The sequence below is a fragment of the Dromaius novaehollandiae genome, chromosome 2, assembly GCF_036370855.1.
Source record: "Dromaius novaehollandiae isolate bDroNov1 chromosome 2, bDroNov1.hap1, whole genome shotgun sequence".
Lineage (NCBI taxonomy): Eukaryota > Metazoa > Chordata > Aves > Casuariiformes > Dromaiidae > Dromaius > Dromaius novaehollandiae.
Genome location: NC_088099.1, coordinates 26,233,224 through 26,259,517, shown reverse-complemented (window position 1 = coordinate 26,259,517; position 26,294 = coordinate 26,233,224). Strand labels below are relative to the sequence as shown.

General features: G+C 38.3%; 1 protein-coding gene and 1 long non-coding RNA gene across 2 annotated transcripts; both read left to right on the top strand.

Annotated features, from left to right (window-relative positions):
• Window positions 1-890: 890 nt before the first annotated feature.
• Window positions 891-25,714, top strand: LOC135327281 (uncharacterized). Its single transcript, XR_010387384.1, has 4 exons — window positions 891-973; window positions 1,911-2,070; window positions 22,334-22,376; window positions 25,342-25,714. It is a non-coding gene; the product is annotated as an uncharacterized LOC135327281 (long non-coding RNA).
• On the top strand, window positions 4,662-5,725 carry MTERF1 (mitochondrial transcription termination factor 1). Its single transcript, XM_026098684.2, is given in 2 exon segments — window positions 4,662-4,747; window positions 5,457-5,725. Coding segments are annotated over 2 exon segments (351 nt in total). The 3' UTR covers window positions 5,722-5,725.
• Window positions 25,715-26,294: the final 580 nt, after the last annotated feature.

The following is a 26,294-nucleotide window of genomic DNA, read 5'->3' as shown; positions in this document are numbered from 1 at the left end:
TCCATGTGCTTTAGCACTTGGAGATGTGTGTTATTTGTGTTTTATGCAGCCTCAAAATCCATTAAAATGTAATGACTTTTGTAATGAGAATTTGTCCCCTAAATCATTGCATCACATAAAAAGGCCATGCCTTTTTTAGCATTATTTAAGCATTATTCCCTTTATTTAAGGGCAAAGGCTTGGCATTCCTGTTAATCCCGTAAGAGCTGGCAAGTTCAATGAAGTTTCTGGCGCTTAACTTTGCTCCTTACAGGGAAGTCTTGCTCTGTCACCTTAAATATCTGGTGCCCCAGAAGAACTGGGATGCAGCTACAGGACTCTCAAAGACAGTGCACCTCACTCACACCGTGGCAAAAAGACTTGTTACTGAATTTTCTGTGAAAACCATGGCACCCATGGCAAGTTGAGAACATTCTTTTTTTCTCGTGTGCACTTTCGGTTGCCATTTGTGGAAGAGGAGCTGCCTGCTGCCGGGCCAGAGCACCCACGCTGGGCTGCCGACGCCCCTGCTCTGCTGCCACTGCAGCTCTTGTCACCAAACTTGATCATACTCTTTAAACAACCGATTTTGAACCTGCTGCTGTAAATCTAACCGTTTAAAAATGAAATAAAATAAGATACAAGATAGGTGATACAAGTAGGTGATATCCTGCCACTTACTTCTTCTGTACATTAAGATCTTACCGTAAAGAGTTTCTCAAGCGGGCCACGTCGCCTGCTGGGGAAAGGATACCGCTTTGCAGTGTAATTACGACGGCGATACAGCTGAGGACAAAGTGCAGCGCTGTTTTATCTTATGCTGCCATCTCCTGGCAAGTGGCTCAATTGCAAGTGAAAAGGTGAGTGAAAGGCGTCCGTTAGGTGGCAGCCCTGAAACTGAACCCGCAGTCGTGTAATGGCGGCCTCAGCCTGCAGCTTCCCCCTTGTCGCTCTCGGGTGTGGCCGGGTTTTGCCAACGGTCTGGTCATTCCAGGTGTGTCGGACAGCCTCATTTTATTTTAAATTTAGAGACCAGACAGGGGGGAAGCCGCAACCCTCTGATTTCTGGCCAGTGTGTGTTTTAGATGGCTCTTAGAGGGCAAGGTAAAGCCAAGCCCTGAGGGGGCTTTGACACAGGCTCTGAGGAGGTGTTTGCCATTTCTGTGGGATCGTTAGTCCTAGAAAAGTGATGGCAAATGGGACCCATCTTGTGTGTTGGCACAAGGGAAGAGGACAATTGTTCTTAATGCTTCATGTTCAAAATGCTTCTGTAAGGAGAAGGCTGTCAGGCCCCAGGGCCGCTCTGGCCCTGCCGGTGGCCCCTGAGGGGTGGCGGTGTGGGGAGGGCTGCGGCAGACAGACGGGGAGGGCGAGGGGCAAAATGGCCCCCAAGGCCTGGGAGCGTCTAGGGCCAGAGTTGTGCAGTTTTTCCCATGTTTGGGGTATAGCTTAGTGCAAGCAAAATAAAGCACTTAACAAACCACCAAAGTGTATATAGAGACACGTGACAGCCCAGGAAAGCTTGTTTTAGGGGAGAAGGAAAAGCTAGTCATTTGGGATACAGTTTTTTTCCCTGGTCTCCATGAAAGGAGTTTCAGTGCTTTTCTGTTCTCCTTACTTAGCATTTGGAGGAACAGACTGTAACAATTCAGTGAAAACAGGGCTGGCCTTTAGCTGGGTTGTCATGAACAGGTGTTATACCTCTGACTCCTGGATATAAAAAAAGTTTTAGATGTGCAGAACTAAGCAATATTTGTTAACTAGAAAATCTGTGTGTGTGTGAGGGGGATAAATAATGCGGGAATTTGAGGGAAGGGAGAGAACAGTGACAAAATGGTGCCAGAATCTGAATTGTATTTGCTAAAAGAATAGTCTCAGTCATCTTGATACAGGATGTTACATGACCTGGTGTTCTTGATTTTATTTTTCAGTAAAGGACAGCAACTTCTAACGTCTGCAGTGGTTCCATACAGGTTCTTCAGCAGCTTCGTGAGCCAGAGGTGACGTGTTGTACTTGCTCTTCATGCAAAGCCAGAAGGTATTTCCAGAAGACAAGAATAAGGGGAAAGTATTTTGCAGAAGAACAAAAGGGTGAGTGTACAGGAAAAAAGACAAGGACTGTGAAATTAATAGCATAAAAGCAAATTGGAGCAATGTTGTGAGAAAAGGAGCTATGCTCCCAGAGGATATGGCCTATATTTACTGATGAATACCTTAGTGAGAGTTACAAAGTTGTATCACTCTGTAAGTGGGGAACTTTACAACTTTACCTAACTCTAATTTTGGGGGAGCTTTACTGAAATATGCTGAGAGCTTATGAACATGAGTAGACTTCCTGACATTATGCTTATTGATTAAAAAATTATAGCGGCTTTCATCAACAATCCGTGTAACATGCTCTAGCTGTTCAGAATTAGTATTTTTACTTTGGTAGTGGGTGGACAAGGATTTCTGTAGGTGTGACTCTGGCATTTAAAATTAGCAGGTTGTTTCCATGTACTTGAGGTGTTACCACTGGGCTGTTACTCTTAAGGATTTTTAGTCTGAATTCACTTATGCTGCTTATCAATGTGAGGTTCAGTGTCACAAACATTACCTATAGCTATTTGACTTGAACCCGAGTTGATACCAATAGGAAAGAAGAGACTTGTGGGAGAAATGAAGAAGTCTTGTTCCTTTCTGCACGTGGCCTCAGGTGTTGCTTTGTTGGGAACACTAACTTCTTGCCCCTCTCTCAGTTCTCTACAGTGCTAGGTTTGCTTTCAATAAAGTAATCAGAAACTGGAGAGTGATTCAGCTTGCTCTAAAGTAAACACCTACCGGACAGTCAGCTGAGTTGGACCCTAATTTCCTTTGAGTGTTCTGACTAGATCTCCATTGACTAAAATAGGACTTTAGATACCTGTTTCATATGTAGATAGCTACATTTAGATTGCTGTACTTAGGTGCGGTAATCTTGAGCTAAAGTCGTTCCCAGACTGTTCATATGACACTTGTGGGAAGAAGTGGCTTCCAAGTGTTTCTGTTGTTACCTACTCCAGTGTCATTTTGCCGTTCAGGATTTGCATGTTTGCTCCTCTAGTCTTCAACAGCTGATGCATACCATAATGTTGGATTGAAAGTCCTGCGGTATTCCAGAAATCTCTCATTCTTTATCTTTTTCCTTAAATAAATGAAAAAGCCTTTTTAAATTATAAATACTTTCTCCTAATTTTTTCAAAATAAGGGATCAGATTTTAAGTGGTGCTATTTTTTTAAGTAAATTATGTTGCTTTTTAAAACACAGGAAATTTGCCAGTAATTAATCCTTAGAGAAGGATCTGAATTCATTCTCCTATTCTGAAACCTATTTTTTTTTGAAGCTTACCTTGTGAACATATTCAGTAACTAGTTTTTGTGGAGTTCTTAAAAAAGAATGAAAAATTCCAATTTTGGTGAATAAGACAAAGGTTCTATTCACTTCAGCAAGCTGTTTGTGTCACTGACTGGAAGAGTGTGCTGAGATTTAGGATTTCCAAACCATTTATTGGCACTAGGATAGTGACATCATTTCCTGAATTTTGTGACCATGCTGGAAAATTTAAAACCTGAGATTTTTAAAGGACCAATCTTCTTTAAAAGTCCAAGAAATGACACATATTGTGCTAAAACTCATATTGTAAATTCCAAATAAAAATTTGCTTTTAAACAGTGAAGGAGGACTCTGAAAAGGTGTGCTTTTTACAGCTCCGGAAATTTACAACTTCTTGCCACACTGAGATTTCATGAAATAGTTTATCCTTACAAAATAACATATATCATTTTTTTGTAACCATGAAACAAAGGCATTATGAATCAGGGTTGTGATACCTGACATTTACTGAAAAAAAACTCCTTTGGAGTGAGATTCCTGGGGGAAAACAGCTAGATACTGTCCTTCCAGGATACCTTCTCAAACTGTTGCTTAGAAGGTATATGTATATATATGGGGCATAGCTGGGGAGTGTTGGGCGGGGCAACTTGGATGGGAAATTCTGGATAGCATTTTAGTTGTCATAATCTACCTGATTCTCAGGACTGTCTGCATGAAGCTGATTACTCTGAGGCTCTAAGATCATCCAGAACTGGAAAAGTGTAACACAGGGTTGAATTCATATTATTCCTTCTCCCAGGGCTGGAGATTCTGTATTACATTTCTTATAAATGATGCTGTAAACCTTTATGCAACTTAATAGCTTCCTGACAAGATGAAACATCTTTATATTGTCCTTTTGAGTTTGAAGTATGAATGAACTTTTTAACAGTTTGAGTGTACTAATTTGTGGGATTTTTTTAGCTGTATCTTTTAAATAATTGCTTGTCTCTTCTTATTTTGAGTAGATTTTTTTTCTCCTTAATCTCTGTCTAATTGAAAGAAACCTCTTAGTACATTATTTGATTCACATTCAGTTTGTGTGCTTAGCAGTTGTGTTGTGTGGTTTTTCTTTTTCCTCACCTCTGGATGTGGAGCCGTGAAGTACAGCAGCATGGGGGTATGTACATCTTCTGATATCCATGATAGCCAGAGGACTGATACACTTGAAGAACACATTGTTTCTCTAACATGAATGATTTTTAGGTGTTAGATTTTCAATAGAGGCTGTATTCAGACGAGCATCTTCTCTGGCTTCAGAGAAAAGATAGTAGTGGTGGTGCAGAATCACATGAAAAGCAACGTGGCATGTGGCAGAGCAGATGTCAGAATGGTAAGACAACAGCCGTTGGGTGTTCTAAGGAGGTTGATCACAAACAAATAGGGCCTGAAGCAATTTTGAAGACTGGAGGAGGCAGCAATCGGCTCATTACCACCATCATCTAACATTAACCATTGGTCATCGTATGAGTCTCTTGAAAAGCATTGAGAAAATTATTATGACAAGTGATGTGGAAATTGTAAAAGATTCTGGAACATTTCCTAGAGTCCTTTCTTTGTTCTGGTAATAACAGCAATGTGGAGGAAAAAGAATACTGTTTTTTTGCTTTTTTGGATTAGTATAAAAAGATATTTATAACAAGTTGAACAGAGCACCACAAATATTTCTTAGCAGAGTAGAACTGAACAGGTGGATGACTGGTGGGAGGATGTTCTATGCGTAAAAATGACAGACAGACTCTTCTCAGTGGTGCCCAGTGACAGCAAGAAAGTCAATGGGCATAGACTGAAACACAGAAAATTCCACTTGCCCATAAGAAAACACTTTACTGTGAGGGTGGTTAAATAATGGAACAAGTTGCTTAGAGAGGTTGTCATGTCCCCATCCTTGGAGATATTCAGTACCCGACTGGAGATGGTACTGGACATCCTGCTCTGGGTAACCCTGTTTGAGCAGGGGGGATGGACTGGATGATCTTCAGAGGTCCCTTCCAACCCCAACTATTCTGTCCTTTAGGCAGTGAAAACGAAATGGCTTTGTAAGGAAGGGCATTTCAAGAAATATCCTAGTCCTTCTTTGGAGCAGAAAGTATGTGACAGCTAGCATTGCATTTCTCTAGACGTCTTTCAAAGAGAACAACTGAGAACTGTTGACTCTTCTCCCCAGTTGTGTGGCTGATATTTTAAACTTATCTAATGAGCACGTCGAAAGAAATCTTACAGATGTCAAGGAGAAGGTGCCTTCTCTTGGTTGTATTGAAAGAGATGTGAAAAGACTTATTCGTGACTATATGCAAGTTCTTTTCCTTTCATCCAGGGACTTTAATGATAAAAGAGATTGTCTTATATAGTTAGAAATCCATATTAAGCAAATAGCATAAACTCTTATATTCCATGTACAAGTACAATGAGCAGCTTGATCAAAGAACTGGAAAAATCTGATTATAACTCAAATTTATGGAATTGGCATTCTTGCTTTAAATAAAAAGAGATTTGAAGCTAAGCTGAAAAAAACCACATTTTGATTAATCAGATAAAGGTATTGCTGAAGAGGAGAAAACCTATTATGTGAGAATTCCTTGGCCAGATTTTGTAAATAAAAATTAAATGAATTAAAAATTTTAAAAAGGGGGCTTTTCTATATTGTTTTGAAAAAGTTCCAAATGTTTTCTTTTGTCTAAAGAAACAGCTGGAAGTAAATATTCTGACATTGGTAATGGAATTCTCTTCAGTGACTCCAAGAAACTTCTCATGCTTGGCTTATCAAATGTGAAGGTAGCAGATCTAAGAGATGTATTCATGCACTTGGCTAAGGGTTCAAATGGAGCCAGTGGTGGCACATACTGTAACAAATGACTGGAAGAGGTGTAAGAAAAGCCCTAGAAAGTAAATTTTGATGACAGGGAGAGAAGAAAGAAGGAAGTATAGATCATCTGGTTATTCTAGCTATGTAAATCAGAGAGGAAAATGTGAATGAGAAGGGTGAAGAGTTACATATGGTAAATCCTGGAAAACTGGAGAAACTTACTAGGTAGGGAGAGGACTTCTTTTAACTGAAGTGAGCTTGCTGGCATCATGAATTACTAGAATTTGGGGAAAATTATGTAAACTATTTGAGATAAAAATGATTGTTTGGGACTATTCAGATAAGATGAATTATTTGTCATAGCAAGACCTTTCTGTTAGGAACTCTGAAATCTTCTCTGGGCCAGTTGCCAAATTTGGTCATTTCACTGGAGTTTTGTTTTACTGATCTTATCATAGATGACTAAGATACAGAAGCCTCTGTTTCTGACAAATACTTTAAAAAATCTGCTGATGGGAAGTGCTGGTGTAGTTGTTCAAACCAGAATGTGGAAACCTCTTTATTAGACTCTGGATTAAACCTGATCAAAATAATGTAGGCCAAGTAGGAGGGGCAACTTCCTCTGCAATAGGCAATTCAGGCATATGTCATAACAGTATTGTGTGTGGCCTCAGTGGCCTGAGGGTGGTTTCATCAATTGTTACAGAAGAGTCTTGGCTGGAGATAAAACTAGATTGTTAGATACTTGGTGGAGGTCCCTCTTAAAAGCAAAAAAGTGAGGTGACTCCTCCAAAGTATAAAAAAGTTGGGTTTTTTTTAGATGCATTTTTTCTGACTGCTAAATTACATGATCTTTAGATAGACACATATACACATTTGTCCTTTGATCACACAACTAATCTTTTTGCTTTAGTTGGGTAAAAGTAAGTTTCCATTATTTTGTTTCCTACCCCTTTTTAGGAACAGTGTGTAGTCTAAAAAAATTTTTTTGGTCCGAAATCTAGACAGAATCTTGATAACTTGTGTGTATGTAAGATTTTCTGTATATATTTGTTATTGAATATTTAGTATTTCTAGATGTAATTTTAATTTCTAGTTATTAAGAGAGTCCTATGTTGCTTTTCTTCCACAGCTGTATTTGTACAACTATTTTCCCTTGATCCTGACTCCTGTAAGGTACACGTGTTGGTGCATGTTGCTTTTGTCTTTTCGCATGAATCTTAGTTTCATTTTTGTCTTAACTTTGCTCCAAAAGCTGTTACGATTAGAAGAGGAGCCCTTTTTAACAGCAGGAACTCAGAATGCAAAAAAAAAAGGGAGTTTTTGTTGTATATTACTATTTAAAGGGACAGGTGATATCTAGAGAAAAATGGACCTACATTCCTCTGAAATAAATAAATTACCTGTTTTTAAAATCAAAGGTAATCTGTATTTGCAGTATGATGTATAATTAAGAAAGGCCGCCAAAATCAAAAGAAATGGTTTTATTTCTTTTAGTGTTATAATTAAACAGGTTCAGATCTTTGAGATTTATCTATGAAGATGTTCTGTCCAATTCAGCATTTTTTGTGCAATCCAGTTGTTTTTCTTTGTGGTGAACTCATGAAAGTTACTAAGAGAAGTTAGTATATGCTGCACATTTAAGATGGTGTAAAACAGTAAGTGCAATAGCTTTAATAACTGCTGCATATTAATGGTTGAAAACAGATACTCCAGATGTCAAGCTGCATATGTATTCCTTGGCTCTGAGAGAAACTGAAGTAAATGCTGCTTTTATAGAGAGTTTCTCTGACTGCCAACAGAAGAACTGTAGCACATTTATAGGGAGCAAAAATTGGAATGAAACATACCAGAGGAGAACAGCAGTTACTTCCTTTTTACCAATCAGAGAGAATTAATATAATAAATCATTAGGACAATAAAGGGAGAGATGTTTGAAAGAGGGTTAGTTATAAAAAGATATAATTGAATTAAATGATAAATTACAAATATTGACAAGTTTGTATATAATTTACCCCGATCCAGAATTTCCATTAAGCAATATGTATTTTCTTCCTTTTTAAATGATAAAGAGGGTAAAACAAAAACTCCTAACTTCTTTTTCATTAATTTGTATGTGAAAGCAGAAATTTTATGATGGCAAAGAAAGGCAGTAATAGTTGTTAAATGGAAAAATAACTGACCATTAGTTACTAGAAAGGGTAAAGCTCACATATTTGAAAGTTAGCAGTAGATCAGAGGATGGAATCCTTTGGGAAATAATTAATATGATGTCATATTCCAACAAATTACTGTACATATAGGGTGCACAGTATGTTTCAAAGCAGTCATGACCTTTCTTGGTAAGAAAAGATCACTGATAGATGCTTTTGATTATAAATTCAAACATTTATGTATCTCTGTAGATACTCATGCATCCTGCCTTACTTTTTTCATCTGAATGCTTATTAAGCCATCCTGGTAATATGACTGTGTTTTGAGACAATCTGTGAATGAAGTCAAGATGTTGACAAAATGGAGAGTTCAGTGTAGGGCCACTGAGATGTTTATGGAACTGAAGCACATGACAGATGAGGAGACATTAAGAGAACTGGGTTGGTTTAGCCTGGCAAGAAAAGGCTCAGGCATAGGGAATCTAGCTAATAGCAGTCTCCCAGTACCTAAATAGTGGTCACAGGGAAAGTGAAGCCTGAAGATACTGTATTTTCATGATTCCCAGTCTCCCTGGCAAAATCAGTAGGAATTTTACTAGTAAAGTTTTTTACTTCTTTACTAGCAAAGTTTTCTCAGTTTCTATCAGAGGTATTGAATGGTAGATGCTAGCTCTTAGCTGTTTTCTCTTCTTCTAATGTATTTTTTCATCATAGAACCTTCTCATGAAATTTCTAAATGTGAAAAGAAACCTCTCCTGAAAAATAAAAACACTTCTAAAAAGCAAGCACCCTACTCTTTCCTTATTCTTTTCTCCACTTATGTGCCTACAGACAGCACAGGTATAAAGTCTTCAAGACTGAAGATGGATGGCAGCCATTTTAAGGACAGGAACAAACCATGGCAATATGTTGCTGGCACATTTGAGGAAAAGATGTTGCGATATAGGGGGAAGGTACGAAGGAGCAGGAATTGTATGGTTGTTAAAGAAGCTGCAACATACCTGATGAGAAGGGTATATATAGGCCCAGTTTGTTAAGCTCAGTTTGTCTCAGAATCATGAAGAAAGATCGAAAAGCATATCAAAACTCTTCTTTATTGCAGAATGCTTTGCCCGTGTTACAGCCAGGAAGGACAAAACTAACCAGCTAGAGCTGGTAAGTGGTCGTGTTCCCTTTCTATTGAGGAGTTTCATGAGGGAAATAAGTTCCTGTCACGGTTGCCAGAACAAAGAGGTTTGAAAAGAACATTTGGACTCTGAGACAATTCAGAGCAAAAGCATATACACATAGCCATTGCTGTAAGATGTTGAGAGGTGAATCCTTGTAAAAAGCACTGTCCAGAATTTCCACAGGCAAATATGTACAGGATCAGCTTCTCCCAGCCACAGTCTGAAAAGAAAAATTTTAAAAGAGCCCCAAGACAAGAAAGTGCTATGTTTCATGTACATACTGTATTTTTTTAGTAATTACTTTCCTATAGAAAAGAGCTTGAAAGAGAGTTTGGTAAAGTCCTGATTTTTTTCTGGGCTGGTGAAGGAAGTTCATCAGCCAAAATTTTGTTAGCTCCACTTACTATTTGACAGAGATCTTTCCTACTGTGAAAGGTCAGTAACCAAATACTCTCTAAGAAGTATTGTGGCACGATTGGATCAGCCTTTGCAAGATAGAAATCCTTACTAGATTGTAAGAGTTACTGAGCTGCTTGATATGTTCCAGACCTTCACTTCCACTAGCAGAGATGTTTGAAGCTTGAGGATCATTCTATACAATGTCTATAAAAAAAGCTATCCCTAAAAATAAAGCTCTTTCTAATATGTTGAGCCAAAACTACAACAAAAAAATACGGAAGATAGTCTTTTGCTGCTGTTTTTGCCTGAATACCCCTGATGAGGTTTCCATGAACTTATATATGTTCATACTCCTTGTGCATATTTACCACTTCTAAATAAACAAAACCACATATGTATTAGCTAATGGTAAAAAGTGCTGTTGCAGAAGAGGTATTTTTAGATCTTGGAGAACAGCTGAGATAAAGTAAATTATCCAACTGGCATAGCGTATAAGTTGCTTAGTCTATGGGTTTTTCAAGAATTACATACAGCATATTGATAGGTCTAAACATGAAGAAGAACTACATAGTTCCTGGAAAAGACTAACACACAAGGTACCCATTTGGTCTAGACCAGCCATTCTGTCTCTCACAGAAAAAGTCATTTGAGAGAGAGATAAGGGTTGGCCCACAGCTCCCAGAGCTAATTCAAATTGCATTAGAATCTGTAGTCTGTATGAAATTTTAGTAGTATTCTTACAAAGAAAGTTCACTCAACAGAAATGAGAGTCCTGTTCTTTTCTCTGTGGTGGAATATAAAAGTCATTGAGGTATTAAGGGTTGATAAATTTAGAGAGGATGATGACCTTAATGTCCTACCAGAGTTATGATGCACTTTGAGGGATGCAGCTGCAGACGGAAATACTTGTTACAGTTTGGTTGCGTCTGTTAACTACATGTCCTAGCTTTCAGTACACTTTAGACATCAGCCTAGGCTGGTCTCAGGACTTGTTTCATTTCCTTCAAGTTTCAGGCCTCTTACGTTCCAGCTGCTCTGGGAGCCCAGTAATAGAAGTAATTAGAAAGATAATCTATTTTATGCCAAAATTGGAAACAGTACAGTAGGCTTAATAAGTTACACTGCACAGTAGGATGTCATGTCTGAACTAATCGAGAGTAGCTGCTATGCAATTGTCTTAATGCTGCAGAGACTCCCAGTAGAGGGCATGTTCTTTGTAGAAAGTGGTTTTCTTAAAAGATATAAAACTTTGTATATTTCTCTAAAGTAGAGTGATTACAGTGAGTTATGCTAAAGGCAGTGTTCACAGGTGAATATGGTCAGCAAAAAAAGCAAACTATTCAAGATGAGACAAACCTGTTATTTGAAAGCACACTCTTTATAAGTATAGAAACAAAGTACTGAAAAGGTGTTATTCTAGCAAATGCTGCACTGGAGTGTTAAGCTTCTGAACTGAAGTTTGAGGGATGCTGAGTGATCCAGTTCCTGTGGCAGTTAAGGCCTTCAGTACAGTGTTCATATGTGGGAAGTGTGCTGACATGAGCTATAGTGCTAAAAATCCTCTCTGCCCAGAAGATCGTACAAGGTTTAGCCATTTAGCTGGGTCCAAATTACTGTTCTGAGAGGCATAAGTGGAGAGAAAGCCTTTGCTTAAATGATTCTCCCAGAGGGAAACAATAATTTCATTTTTGTTCCGTCTCCCCACATTAGAGAGAACAATAAAAGCCTGACCTGGTAGTTTGTTAGGAAACAACTTCTGCCCATTTCACCAAATGATGGAGGTGCTGAGCATATAGCCACTGCTGTAGGATGTTGAGAAGAGAATCCTTGTAAAATAGCCCCAAATAGATTTGGCCAACTGAAAACTTATTACTTGAAAATAAGTATTGGAAAAGAATGAGAGCCTGGATATGGTAGAATTTCCTTATTTGCGACGGTCCTTGAAAAAGCAGTAGCAGCAACAGAAGAGATCCAGATCTCACTTCCATTAAAGAGCCTGCCTGCAAATAGCTGTCCAGAGCAGCAGGTTCTAGATGAGCTGAGATACTGGCAATTGCTCCTACCACAGATGACTAAAAGTCTGAGGGCAACAGGAATTCCAAATGTTTCATATTGTAAAGCTGAAACATTGGTGCGTGAATCCTATGTTTATGGCATCTTTTTAAAGACTGTTAATTATTAGTGTTACTATTCTGAGATGAAGGAAGCAGAGAAAGTAATATTAAAAGTCTCACAATGATTCTTTTGTATAAAAAGCCAAAAAGAAATTTTAAAACTTTATTTGGCAGTCAAAATAAAAATTGCTTTAGGCTTTCAGTGCCCTGAGATGTTTATTTTGGTGTATTCCATATGCTCGCTTAAAAATTATTTTCTTTTAAAATTTTGTTTTGCTTAGAAGAAACCCTGGACAGGAGGAGAATTGCCACCAGCTGGAGTTCTATTATAGCTGTACAATAAGCCGCATACTATTATTTTATCTTCTTGGAGCTCACTGCTGACAAGTTTAATCAAATTGTACAAGTTTGCATGACTTCCAAGGGACGGGTAAAATCTTTAGTTAAGAGGATTGCATGTATACTTTGTTAGATAGACTCATGCTGATTCTAATTTTTAGTACAGCTTCCTAAACAGGGCAGGACCGCTGTCCCAAAGGTTTTACAAACTGAGGTGACTCAATATGACTTAGTATACTAGGGGAACAAGCAATAGGGAGAGAATGGGATGAGGAAGCAGTGCATTTATCAATGATAAAAGATGAGATTCCTATTGAGCTCCCCTCTCCTGTTAAGCTTCTAAAATGCACAGTTAGAAGATACAGAGAACACTATTGATTCTTTTAGCACAGATACTGTAGAAGAAGGAATTTTCAGGACTAGCTTGAGGCAAAATGTACCAGTGTGACAGACCAGGCTATTGTGAGTTTTTCACACACAAGGAGAAGGAGACATTTATAGTCCCCTGACCATTAAATAGCAACAGTACAAATCCATTCCTGATACAGGCTGGAGCAACTCAACTGGCTTTTGTGGCACAGTAAGCATAAGTAAGCCAGTGTGGCTCAATATCACAACTGCCATTATTAACAAAGAAATTAATGGCAGATTTTTTGAATGATAATGTATAATAAAACTATCAGCTCTTTAATCTCCTTAGAGGTTAAACTTTCCCCAAGCTTTTGAGAAACAGCAGTGCATCTTATACTCAGTCTCTAGGCTCTGTGTGGAGCTCCTTCTAGGTTCCTGGTTTATAGTGTTAATCTGCTTCCCTGATTTCCTGTTTCTCTGCTCTCCTTCACTTTCGCAGACCACCAGACTATACCCGCTGTCACATTTTAGAGCATTTCTTGAGATGTGGTTTCTGCGGTTTGGCTCTGCTTTTTCTCACTGGCAGCAAGCTCTTTTTCTGCCATCAGGTTTCCAAATGAATTCCCTTGGCTCAACTTCCTTCCTGACTATTCAGTTGTTTTCTTGAAAATAAGATGGAATGATAGCTCCTGGTTAACAGCTGGGTCCATCTTAAATTTAGAACTCTTTTCATTTACAAGCAAAAAAAAAAAAATTCTCAGTGGTTTTCAACCACACAGCAGCAGATTAAGTTTCCCTCTGTTTTTTCACAAAGGGAAACTTTGAGTCCAAAAATAATACTTTGAGTATTATTGATCATGATTCAATAAACTGTGATTTGAAACTACAATTTTTTCACTGAATTCCGTCAGCAGAAACCAGGTATTGGGATTTTCTTCTGCTAATTTGAATTGTATTGATGTGACAAGTTCATCCCATACTAGTTTTTTATTTTGAGCTGTCTTAGGCTAAGAACTAAAGAGAGACAGAGAGACTCAGAATTGTAGTTATTTAAAAAATTAGCAGGGCAAATTCCTTAGACTTCTCCTATGGATCCTGAGGAGGCTTTCTACTGTCATGATACAGGACAGCCATTTTTTACACATACCTGCTGACTCAAAAAGATGAAAGACTGAAAAAGCACCTTTTTCCCTTTACTATATTTTATCTCCTGTATTTTATGATACACATAGCTCAGTCAAGCTCTGGTTTCTGGTACCAGTATATGATTGTGCAATGAAGCTTGGACTCCCATCAAACTCAAGAGTGTGAGGTTTTCTGTAATCACATGCTTCCTGTCTTTGGCAGTAGCTAGTTTACCATGTATGATTGTGTTAGACAGTTCTGAAATAACTTGCTCAAAGTCGTGTGAAAACTTTCTAGTTTTCTCAACTGATGGCCAGATTATTATTGATTAGATAATAACCTTTTATGGCTGGCTAAGATAATTTCTAAAATATTTACTTCTGTGTAGTGTTACTAGAAGATCTCATGCTTCTCTTACTATTTTGAAATAAACAGAAGGAGAATACCTCCTAGCAAAATGACAACACTAGTACAAGTCCTTCTTTTTCCCTTGTATTTTGTTTCAGCGTAAATGGTTTATTCTTTATACCAACTATAAATTACAAATAATGTACTACAAAAACACAGCAAATTATTTATAACCTTTTACTAGGCACAAGTAAATATATCACCAGTTTGTGCATACCCGGTTATTTTGTATCCAGGCTCAACCCCTGCATACCCATTACTCCTGAGTCCTTTGTACAAGTTTGTACCTATTCCCGCAGGCATCCTCACCATGCTCATTCTTGTATCTTCTGCTGAGCTCTTCTGTGCCTCTCCCCTGTTCTGTATTAATTCATTCCCTTTGCATCCTATGAGAACAAATGGGAGCAGGGGAGGAAAGAGCAGTTCTGTTGAATTCTTTCTTAGTAAGGAGCATCTTCTTCAAATAAAAATCTCTTCAAAATGGGCAGAAGGAGCTTCCCCATGTGCTATTTATAAAAAGAATAGGCAAATCAAAATCAGTCCTTTATTTGGGTCTCCTCAGTGTGGTTTTAGGGAAAACAGCTCCAGAAAGTCCTGCTCATTTGGAGACTGGAGGAGAAAGGTAGGTTTGGTTAGTTCCACAGGGAAAGACTGAAGGAGATTGAATGATTGAGTTACTACCACAAAACAAAAGGAGGAGGGAAAGAAAGAACACTCTTTTGCCTGCAATATGAGCCTTTAAGTTAAGAGGAAGCTGTGATATGAAGGACAAAAGCAGAAGATACATCCTGATAAGTGGGAGAAAGCATAGATTATTTTCAGAGTAGTCCGGAGTAAACTGGAGTATTTTAATGTTGTGTAAGGATAGCAGGTGGCTTTCATAAAAGAAATTTAGTCCAAGGAAGCAAACCTGAGAATACTTGATTTCTTAGGATGGAATAGGGCATATAGTCAAAGCCAGTGAGGCTGTTTGGAAGGAACAAGAACACATCAAACAATGCTAAACAGCAGTTGCACCAAATATAAATAAATAGCCAATTTACAATCTACTGAACAGCAGATTTTTATGAACTTCCAAAAGATTTGCATTTTATCTTAAAAATGTAATACTTCAGTAAGCACATGTGAAGATGGTATAATTAATTCACAGGCATTTTGTAAGTCTGCAAAAGGGTAAAACTCTACACACAAACTATAGTAGCTTTCAGCAGTTGACATTTTCTATGAATAGTTTTACTTGTTCATGACTTCTAGATTTTGATCAATTAGAGTACAATTTTCCATTCTGGGTATCTGCCTTTGTGTGTGTGTGTGTTTTTTTTAAGTGTTTCTTTTTAATTTAAGCCAAAACAGCTCAGGCATTTTGAGAAAAAGAAAAGAAAATTGCGTAATTGCACTTGTGTTAAAGGTTCTGGTGGCCTTTCCTTGAGCAGCTCTATTATTCCAATGCTTAGTTCATAGACTTGGTCTCTGACAGAGCTTTTGAGTCCTTGTTGCTTTGAAACCTGCTTCGATCATCCCTGACAAAATGAAGATGGATACACTGGAGATGGCTACATCTGAACTTGTTATATTGGGCCCTTTTTATTGTGCCTGGCGATAGAGTCAATATAGCCTGAGTGCAGTTCATCTCAGCTTGAAGTAGGTGTCTAAGATTGATCTGATAAAGTTCTCCAAAAACAACCTGTTTTTCTCCATTGGGAAGACGGATTTGATTTTTAATGGAAACAGTGGTCTGTAATTGCTCAAAGATTGACTCTGAATATTTTGTCCTCACAGTGTCCTACTGCTACATACACATCATAGGGCTGACTGAGCAGCATAAATACAGTCCCCCTAGAGCAACTGAACGTATTTGGTGTTACTAAGCTTGTGTATCTCATGCACATTCCTGCAGCAAAACTGAACATTCTCCAGCTGAAGGAAGGATATCAGCTCTGGAAATGAGAGAAGGACACCTGTCTCTCCCCTGCTTTTGGTAATTTCAAACAGTGTGAAACAATGATGAATGATTTTTTTTTTTTTTTTTACTGATGTGAATATGTTGGCACCATGGTGATGATATGATGAATATTCCTGGTGACTGGGACATGAGCAGAAGGACCCAGTGAAGGGTGAAATCCCCTAGACACAGGTCTCAGATCAGATTGTTTGAGGAGTAGGAGGTGAGAGAAGTAAGAAGGAATGATCTCCCACCTTATTTACAACCCTTGGAGCAATTGCAACTTCTTCCGGCCCTTCCAGTTTAACAAAAATCAGAGATTCAAGTGATTCTAGTTCAACTGTAGAAGAGATGACAAAAAATAGATGGGAGAAAGAGTAAATGGGGATCGTTACAAATCCTCGCCATCTTCCTCTCTCTGGGATCTCCAAATATCTGTCCTTTCTGTTTGCTTTTTGTTTATGTCCTAACCACTTTCCTTAAGGTCTTCGGGAGAGAGAAATGGGACTGTTTGATAAGGAAGGTGGGACTCAGCAGAGGTGGGGAGAACTGACCTATTCATGGGAACTGGGGAGAGGTGAAATGCGGACTGGGGACCATAAACTGGGAAGGGATCCAGAAAAGGCTATGAGCGATTGGGAGCCAAATCAGAAGGGAGACTGGGGCAAGGACTATGTGGTTCTCGTGGAGACAGAGATAGACATCGGGGTGGCGCTGTGTAAGGAGACGAGAATTGAGATGAACAGGTTCTTGATCTGTATTTAGTTTGCTTTTCCATAGGAGGAAATAGTATAAGGTTATACTGATAGAAGTTTGAAACATAACACATTTATTCTAAGGAGCTGAATCAAGTTCCCTAAAGAATTTTAATTTCCACATTTCCTAGCTTCTCAGTGTTTGACTGTGCACCTTTAAGAATGCCGCTTTTTGGCACAGCTTTTTGTGCACAGTTCAGAAGTAAGTTTTACAACTGTACTTGGGAAATCCAGTAGAAATCACTCTCAATGGATTGTTATTTGATACTGAAAAAGCACAATTTAAGATGTCTTAAATTTTATTTCTATTAAAAAAAAACTTCCATCATTTAATTAAAATAAATATGCATTCCTTTTCGTAAGGATAGGTTTCTGTGTATAACTGGCCTTTCTGCTGTTTGCAGCTAGATGGCGTGTGTGCAACCCTAAAATTCAGTCTGGACAACATCTCTGAACGACAAAATGTAGTGAGAAGCTAAATTAAAAGTCCAACAGTATATTTAATACATGTCTATGCAGAAATGTTATGTCTTCTTTAGGTAAAAACATGGTATGCTGTAATTTCTGACAATTGAGTAAATAAGATGTAACTTAAATTTTGTTTTAATGACTATTAAATGATTTTACAACTTCACTGCAGCCTTCATATCCATCATGAGTTATAACTAAACTATGGTATTATGTTTCTGAGGCATTGTCTGTGCCTGTATAATTAACATGGAGGGTTAAATATGAAATCTGAAGGGGGTGGGAAGAAGGGAGCATTATTGTTCCATAAAATAAATGAATCAATTGAGGGAAAAGAAAATATTTTTCTCTTTTTCTTTAAATATTTACCCTTCAAGACCACTTCATGAAAGTAAGCACTAGATCATCTGTCTTGTTGGTTTCCTGCTCAACTATTAAGCAGTTTTTAACAGCATTTTTCTTTTTTTCTTAAACCACGGACAACTGAGCCCTCATTTATATCTTCTGTCATTTAGTTCATAACAACATGGCTATCAGAGCATAGCAAGGTTTTTGAGAATAAAATGCCTTCTAATCACAGAACCTTGACAGCTAAAGGAAAGCAAAGATTAGATGCTTGAAAAAAAGACTATGTAGATATAGCTGAAATGTTTAACTTTGCAAAGTTGCATAGCTCCATAGATTTTATATCTAGAAGATACAGAGCCATCAATTTTGGATCAGTTATGCCCTGATAAATCATATTAATCTATAATACTTACTAGTAGAATTCCATCCAGTAATTCCTTTGTCAATCCAAGTAACTTTGCTGTGGAAGTAGTAGCTACACATGGGGAACTGAGGAATGGAAAGAGCACTTGATTACCTCAAGCTGCTATGGAAATCTGTGGCAGAGCTTGTAGCTGAATCCAGATCTCTTGAATCACAGGCCCATTCTGTACAAAACGGTCCTTTTTCTCTAAACTTTAACACAATAAAGTAGTCTTGTGTCAGTGAACATTTTAGCTGCATAAAGGTCATTGGCAAACCATATTAAACATCCTCACTACTTCATTAGGTCATTGGCAAACCATATTAAACATCCTCACTACTTCATTAGGATCCAGTTTAGAAAAGTTGTGGAGCTGCAGAGTGTCACAGAACTGATTGATCACAATGTCTATGCTGTTTCGGGCAGCAGTTTGGAAGGCTCCTGTGGTACTGTCTGTGGAAGATGCCTGTAGCAATTTTGTTGTATGTTTTTGTTCTTGCTATATAGCCATTATAGGTGTAAACCATTAATATTTTTCTACTTTCTTTCATAGTACTTTACATTTTCCAAGTGTGCTATGAATGTTCATATGGTGTATCAGCATTTCAGTAGCATATTGTTTCACTTTTGGGGAGAATGAGACATGGAAAGGTTAAGTAATCTGCTTGGAGGAATTGTGACCTAGCGATTTAGGCATGGATCTGAGTGACAAGAGACCTGTGTTTCAGGCACAGCTTTGTCTGTCTTGCTGTGTGATATTAATCACTAATCATTTGCCATATTTTTTTTTCCCTAGGAGTTAGAGCCGTGAATGAATTATGTGTGATGGTGCACAGTGCTTTGTCCTATGATCAGTCCAACAAACCATCCTCCTAAATACTTTGCAAAGAAGGTTTTATCTAATCAAAAGCTACGCCATTTTCTCAAAGTAAGAGGGTTGTTATACTGAATGTTACACACTACACTACCCTGTAGTGCCAAGGGATCTGTGTATAACATGCAAAGGAACCATTTATGGACCTCTATTTTACTCTGTATTTACTATGTCATGGCTTTGGTGGAGTTTAGAGCAGTAGTTAAATGTTTGTCAGGCTGAGTTGCAGCACTGTCTTGACCACATATTTCTCTTGTCCTGATGAATCTCTGCAACAGACAACGATAAAGGGCACACTAGTCTAGGGGAAAGTGATGATAGAAGAGCTAGGACTTCTGATTTGACCTCAGCTCAGGCATTCTTCACAGTAATAGGCTTCTCTGCTGGCCGCACTGACCTGCTGTCTAATCTCTTGTTTCTTGAGCAAGCCAAAGGTCTGTGCTCCCAAGAGAATCAGGTTGATTGTGCGTATCACGTTTAAATACAAGGTGCATTCTGTTCCAGTGTTTTCAGGCATTAGGGTTGAACATCTGGATTTATTAATGAAGCATGGCTCTTTCTCCTCTACATGCTGATGTAGCAGGGAACTAATTACACTGTAAGCTGGTAAAGGCATCTTTCATTTCACAGAAATGGGCTGACAATGCCTGGCATTGGCTTAGTCTCTCTTATGCACAGTGCTGGAGTGAATGTTAGGCAGCACTCAGTGATAGCCCTCTGTGCTCCCTTCTGTTCTGCATAACCCATTATATGGGTTATGGACATAAACAAGGTATAATAAGCATTCCTTATGTCCCTTTTTGGCATTAAAGGTGTTTTCTCATGTTTCTTCTTGGATCTGAAAAGTCAAAGATGAATTGAGCCTCCAGTCAACAAGAAATAGTAAAGATTTAAAAATTACTATTTGGAAAAAATCTAAATCTGGCACCTCTTGCACCTTTTGTTCACCTCTCAGTAGTCTGGGCAAGCAGCTCCTTGCATCTCGTGGAGGAGAGCTTGCAGAGAGGGAGGATCGCTCATACCAGTAGCTCTCCCTGATGAAAAATGGAAAGCAATGATTATCTTCAAAAGCCTGTGAAGGTTCAGTTAAGGTAAAATATGAGATGCATGATCAAAGGACTAAAAAACACACAAATCCAAAATGAAGGTCTGATTCCATGACAAATGCTCTGTTCAGCCTTTACCAAGAGACATGAGGGCACCAGAGAAACCCTCCTGTATGACTGAGGAGACCATCCCATAGTTCCCTTTAGGAGGATTAAGAGCACATCTGCTTCCTTTTGTCAAGGCGCATATTTCTCAGGCTGTTGATGGATAAGGTTAGCATCAGTTAGATGCAGACTGCATGGCATATATCTTTTCATCATCTTGAAGCTTTTTTTTTCCTTTTAAGAGTGGGAAGAACCCTGAAAGAAAAAAAGTTGAACAAAGTATTTATCCCCCAAAAGTTGTATTTAGTTGTGCCTGGAAAATTCAAGAAAGGCTCATTTTGAGTAAACTTCAAACAATTTTCCCAGTCTATTTTACAGTGGTGGCAGTTGAACTTTAGTGATTTTACCTTCTGATTTGTAGACCTAGGGCGTATATCCTTGTCTGGTATAAGACTCCCAAAAGAACTTTTAGTTTAAATGAAGCACTGAAGTAACTCTGTGTGTATGAGGAGTAAGGGGTTGTGGACAGAATTAGGAGCCAGGAAATCTTCAGCTTTTCCCTGATTTTAATTCTGTATATTTTCCTGTAAGCCCTATGTGCTTCTGTGTAGGAAGAAGCTGAAGCTATTTCCTATCATTCCTCTTCCAGCCATTTGTTTTAGGACAGCCACAGGGCTGTTCTAAACTGAACTGCTCCCTAATTGTCCTTAAAAGACCATTTCAGTCATGGTGATAAAGATAATGGATCAAACAGAAGGAGCTGAAAGAGTAACTGAAGTTCACTGTGCTTTGACCTCCATCCTTCTCAGGCCTGCAAAATGGAGTCAGAATCTGGCTCTTAACGTTTCCACAGCCTTGGGCAAGACAAGTCACTAATGTCTTTGTCTTTTTCCCATTTGTAAAATAGGGAATAATCTTGAAGTGGCATAGCTATGTCTGTGAATGAAAAAGAAAAGTATTAATATACCCTGCAACTACTATTATTAGCTAATTAGGTTTAGGTATAGAGCAATATTTTGCTTAGTAATTTAATCAGCGATGGAATATTCACTAATCTGTCATATAGTACAAAAATTTTCAGAAAGTTACAATCTTTTTTATGCTTCACGGTGAGAAGGACAAGAGTTGCTGTGTGTTTCTGTAACATACTGCAGTTGACCTTCTTAGAACCTTTTGGTTTTTATTTGCCTCTCATTTTTTGGCCAAAGTATGGTTGCTAGCCTGAAGAAAAAAAGAATATGTTTTAACAGACTAGTAGTTTTGAATATTTCGTTTTCTTTTTAGGAGGAAAATACATTTCATAGAGAATATCCATGAAATTTGTAGTGCATGAATGGTGATTGTTAAGGAAAACTCAACAGCTATCAACTATCATCTGCAAAGAGTTACGAAAATGCAAAACTTTCCTGTGGAGACACGTTACATATCAACCTGTGGTTCTGTGTAGCAAATGTTTCATTATAATGAGAATCACTGAAGTATTTCCTCTAAATATTTTTGTCATTAAGGTTGAGAGCTCGGTTTTGCTCCTATGGGACTGCTCTGCTTTGAGAAGTAAAGTGGGGCTTAGGACCATATGAGGAAGAAACAGTGGTCTGGGGAGTTGATGCCTACCTGCAGGACTCCTTGGAGTGTGGGATCTTGCTTGACAGTGTGCTTTCCTGGCTGCTGTGCCCTGCTCCTCCCTCCTGCCCTCTCCAGAACCTCATCTGCCAAGCACAGTTTGTTGGCAGGCTGAGCATATGTATCTGGCATGTTGAATCCTGGGGCTGGCGAGGAGCTGAGGTGCTGTTGTGTGGTCACATGAGATGACTGAAGCACCATAGAGGAAAGTGAAATGGAGCCAGATGAATGTCTTGTGCATGAAGTATGAAGCTTGACAAGTCTGGCATTACACATTCTGATACTACTTTTGACTGAGGCAGGTTTTGATCTGAGTGACACCGTGATAAATCTAAGTAACATTATCAATATTTACTTAACCAACATTAAGTACTAAGGTTTATTTTAATAGAGTTGCTCTATGTTTTACCAGATGCAGTTAAGATCAAAATCTTGTCTGAGTTACGTTGTTGTCTATGATTTTGAACAATTTAAGTTTAAACAACAAATTCAGCGAAGTTACTAAATGAGCTGAAATCTTTTCCTTTCCTTCTAGTTTGTATGAAGAAAGGACAAATTCTCGTCATACTTATATCCAGGTAAGCTGAACATTTAGGAGTCGACACTGATTCAATCAAGGTAGACTGCAGCCCTGAATGTGTGTTTTAAACATGACTCAAACTTTGTGGTTGGATGAGGGTCACCTCAGATGATAGCTTAAGGAAAACTTTTCCCCTCTTAGTTACTACTTGCCTTGTTCTGTTGCTGTCCACTTTTTTGCATATTAATTATTATTTATGTTCCCCCCTTCCTAAAATGCTGAGTCTTCCACCTACTGTTTCCTTGTGTTTTATTCCTTTATAGTTGTTCCAGCTAAACACCATCTATATGCAAAACATTAAACTGTTTATATGAAACATGTGGTTCTTATTTTGCTCTGCTCCAGACATGACGTATGTATGCATAGGAAGGAAGATGAAGTAGTTAACAGTGCTAACAGAGAAGTAGATACTTTAGAAGAAAACTGCTTGCTTAAGTGAATTAAAAAATATATAATCTTTCCAATTAAAATATTCTTAAATCAAGAAAAAAAGTAGATTCTGGATTAGTAGTCCAAAAGGAAATATCTTTAGCATTGCAAATTGTTGCTTTACAGTCTGAAACTACAGCAAGGTTTCCAAAATCTGGTTTAAATAAGGAGTATTTTCAAAGAAAGCAAATTTTAAGCTTACATTTTTTTTTTCTTTTTAATTCACACACATCATACTGAGGATCATTCTTTTCTGACAGACAACTTCCCAGATATTTTTGAAAATCACCCTTCAAGGCATGGAAGGTTTTGTCTCATTTTTGCATATATTCAGGAGGTAGGAGTATATTAAATCTTATTTAACAAGGAAATAACCCATGGAGACTCTCGCCCCTTTTACAAGCTGACTCTGGGAAACCTTTTTCTGCACTTTATATAGAAAATCAATTATGAGGCATACTGGAGCAACAGGGGACTCTTCTTAGCTCGACTTTGCTATGGTTTATAGTGAGGATTTAGATGCTTGAGGGCTAGATATTCAAAATCTTGCACAGACATTGTGCACCTAGAAACTGGCATTTCAGCACATAATTGTATTTCTGAGCTCCCATGAAAGTCTTTAGACACACAGGGTATAATTCACCCTGCCTGACATAATGAATGTCAGTTAAAGGGAAAGAAAGGCTATGTATATGTGAAAGAGTTTAGTGCTTGCACAGACCTGGAGTAGACTGGTTTGTGAGGGGAATGAAGCGGGGACGGGAGGTTGGAATGTACTACTCTAATTTGCAGATAGGACAGTCTGTGCTAAAGCCTTTCTGTGGCTCCTCTCTAAGCCTCAGGGCTGGAATGGTGCCTCCATCATCTTTACTTGCTGGTTTCTCAGGCAGTAGGAGTGTGTGTGAACACTCTTGGGCCTCTCTGGCTGTGTTTCTATAGCAGGAGGCCTTTGTGTGACAGCATATGTGGTTTGGAAGCTGTTTTTATGTTGGGTGAGGGATTCAGATTCCACCTATTGTTACAGCAATTGCCATTCTTTTCCAAACAGGAGAAGTAGCTTATGGTTTCCATGGTGCAGAGAATCGTGTTGTGTTAACCAGAGGCAAGGGATGCACATTCAATCTACCGTGCATATTAATTTCAACATCAAGGTTACTTTTCATCCCTTTGAATATGTTGCAGGGAATGGGGAGCAGAAGTTAGATAACACTTGAAACAGATTTGCTGATTTCATTGAATGTCTAGTGAACAAATAGCTTCTTACTGTTTCCCTTTGCTCCTCAGTATCTCCGTGTCCCTCTTCTTCTATCTGACAAAGTGTGTCTGTTCCATTTCTTGCTTTACTAAATCCTTTGGGACAGGAACTGTCTTTTTACTCTATGTTTGTACAGTATCTAGCACAGCAGGGTCCTGACCCTTAACTGAGACTGTGGTTAGAGTGAAAATGCAGATAAGCAGTAAGAATTTAAGAATGGCTATACCACGTAAGATCACACCCAGCTAGCTCAGAATCCTGCTCCTGACAGTGGACAATTGTGGTTATTTAGGGAAAGTATGTAAGAGACTGGGCAAGAGTAGCATGATGCCTGCTCTGATTTACCATCTTAGATTCTGGCACTTAGCAGTTTAGGGACTTACAATAGCCAGAAGTTGCATCTAGATCATTGTATGTAACAGGCACTGATGGACCTACCCCCTGCATGCATCCAATTCTTTCTCTAAAACAAAGTATAAAACAAAACTATGTAAATACCACAGATATTTTACATATTAATATGGGTGAAAATTAATATTCTAGAGAGTTGAATAGTGTGGACTAGCTGCTAATGCTGTTAGAGATTTTAGGAAGTGGTACAGCACAACCCAGAAACCATTAGCTAACTGCTTCCAAACACTTTTTTTAATCCATGAGCAGGTTGGAGAACCACACCTAAATTCTATGGTAAAAAATTATAATGTTTTCATTCTTTTAAGCTTTAGGGATTTTGAACACAACAGCAATTTATAGGTATAATTTCAAAGAAAATCCTATTCAAAAGAATTATATTAGCTATCTTTTGCTTAGCAAGCTCAGCATACATGTCACATTTCATTTTGCCTGTGTGTAAGAAATGCAGTTTTAGTCCAGATAGACTCAGAATTAACATTGTTGTGTCACATTCCTCATTGGTCACTCATGTTATGTTCTCAGAAGAACACATGAGCCTGTGTAGTTATAAGACTACTGACTGTGCATGCAACAGTTTAGTGAAGGACCCAATCCTGTGGAACAGTTGTACCGCCTATGAATCTTTGGCTAAAGAATAGAGAAGCTGGTTTGTTACTCTTAGTGTCATATAAAATGAATATGCCACAAACAAGAAAGCTGTACCAAGGTTCAGCTGTTGTACTTGTGGTAACTGTGCTAATCCTAGCTGTTCAATGAGCTGTTTGATTGCTATTAAGCAATCGTTAGAGCCATTTTATGGGCCCCTTCCCTGGGAGTTGTGCTACTGCGCTCAGCTTTGTGGATGACTCTTCCCCTTTCATTGCAGGATTTCAAGGAGACTGATTTATTTCATCAATGATATGCACACACGTCCTGATATTGCAGGTTGTTCCATGCTGACAAGCCCTGTGTCAATGTAGATTCCTACTGATGTTTGTGGGGTTTCGCAGACATGGAAAGTCAGCATTTGATAAGCTGCTGGACCAAGCCCTTGTATACCTTAGAGTATGTCTTATGACTATCATTATTTTCTTTGACAAACTTTCTATCACAAAAATTTCTCATTTTCTTCATGGGGAGCTGCACAGATGATACACCTGATATTTTAAAGCCAAATAGTTTCTGCATATCCTAGCCCAAAAGATATCTTAACAGATCTTCAGCTAAATAAATATCCTTATACTATTTTAGTTCTCGTATATCTAATTCACGTCTGGATATTCTTCAAACATGAAGAATCTAAAATATGAGAAACATCACTGCGGATAGAAAGAAGGGTAAAATATTTCAAGCCAAAGGTAATAGCTGGAGAAACTGCTGAAAACAGTGGCTTGGAAAGAAAACTCTATCTTGACCGTAGAGTAACTGAAACAAAACCATAGTACTATTCAGCATTCTCCACCTAAGAATTGGCCAGCTAAAATAGAGTTCAATTTGTAGCTATATCCCAAGGTGATAAAAAGTTCATTCTAGGCATTACTTTTACTCCTGAAGTCCTCTCTCAAGGCTTGTCAAGCCCTTTGAGATGGAAGGGCTGTTTGCCTGAAAAAAGGATGCAAGGTACAGTTCATTAAGAAGGTCTTGTATATGGGGGAAGAATAAGAGGGAGATGTGACTGAAGATTGCCTTTCAAATCATGTGGAAGATTAACACCTTCCATGTTGAGAAGGAGGAAAAAAATCCAAATAATCAAGAACACTTACACATTCTGCTTTTCAAGCAGAAATTCAGTCTGAACATTGTACATTCACAGAAAGTTACATTTTCACATTTAAAATG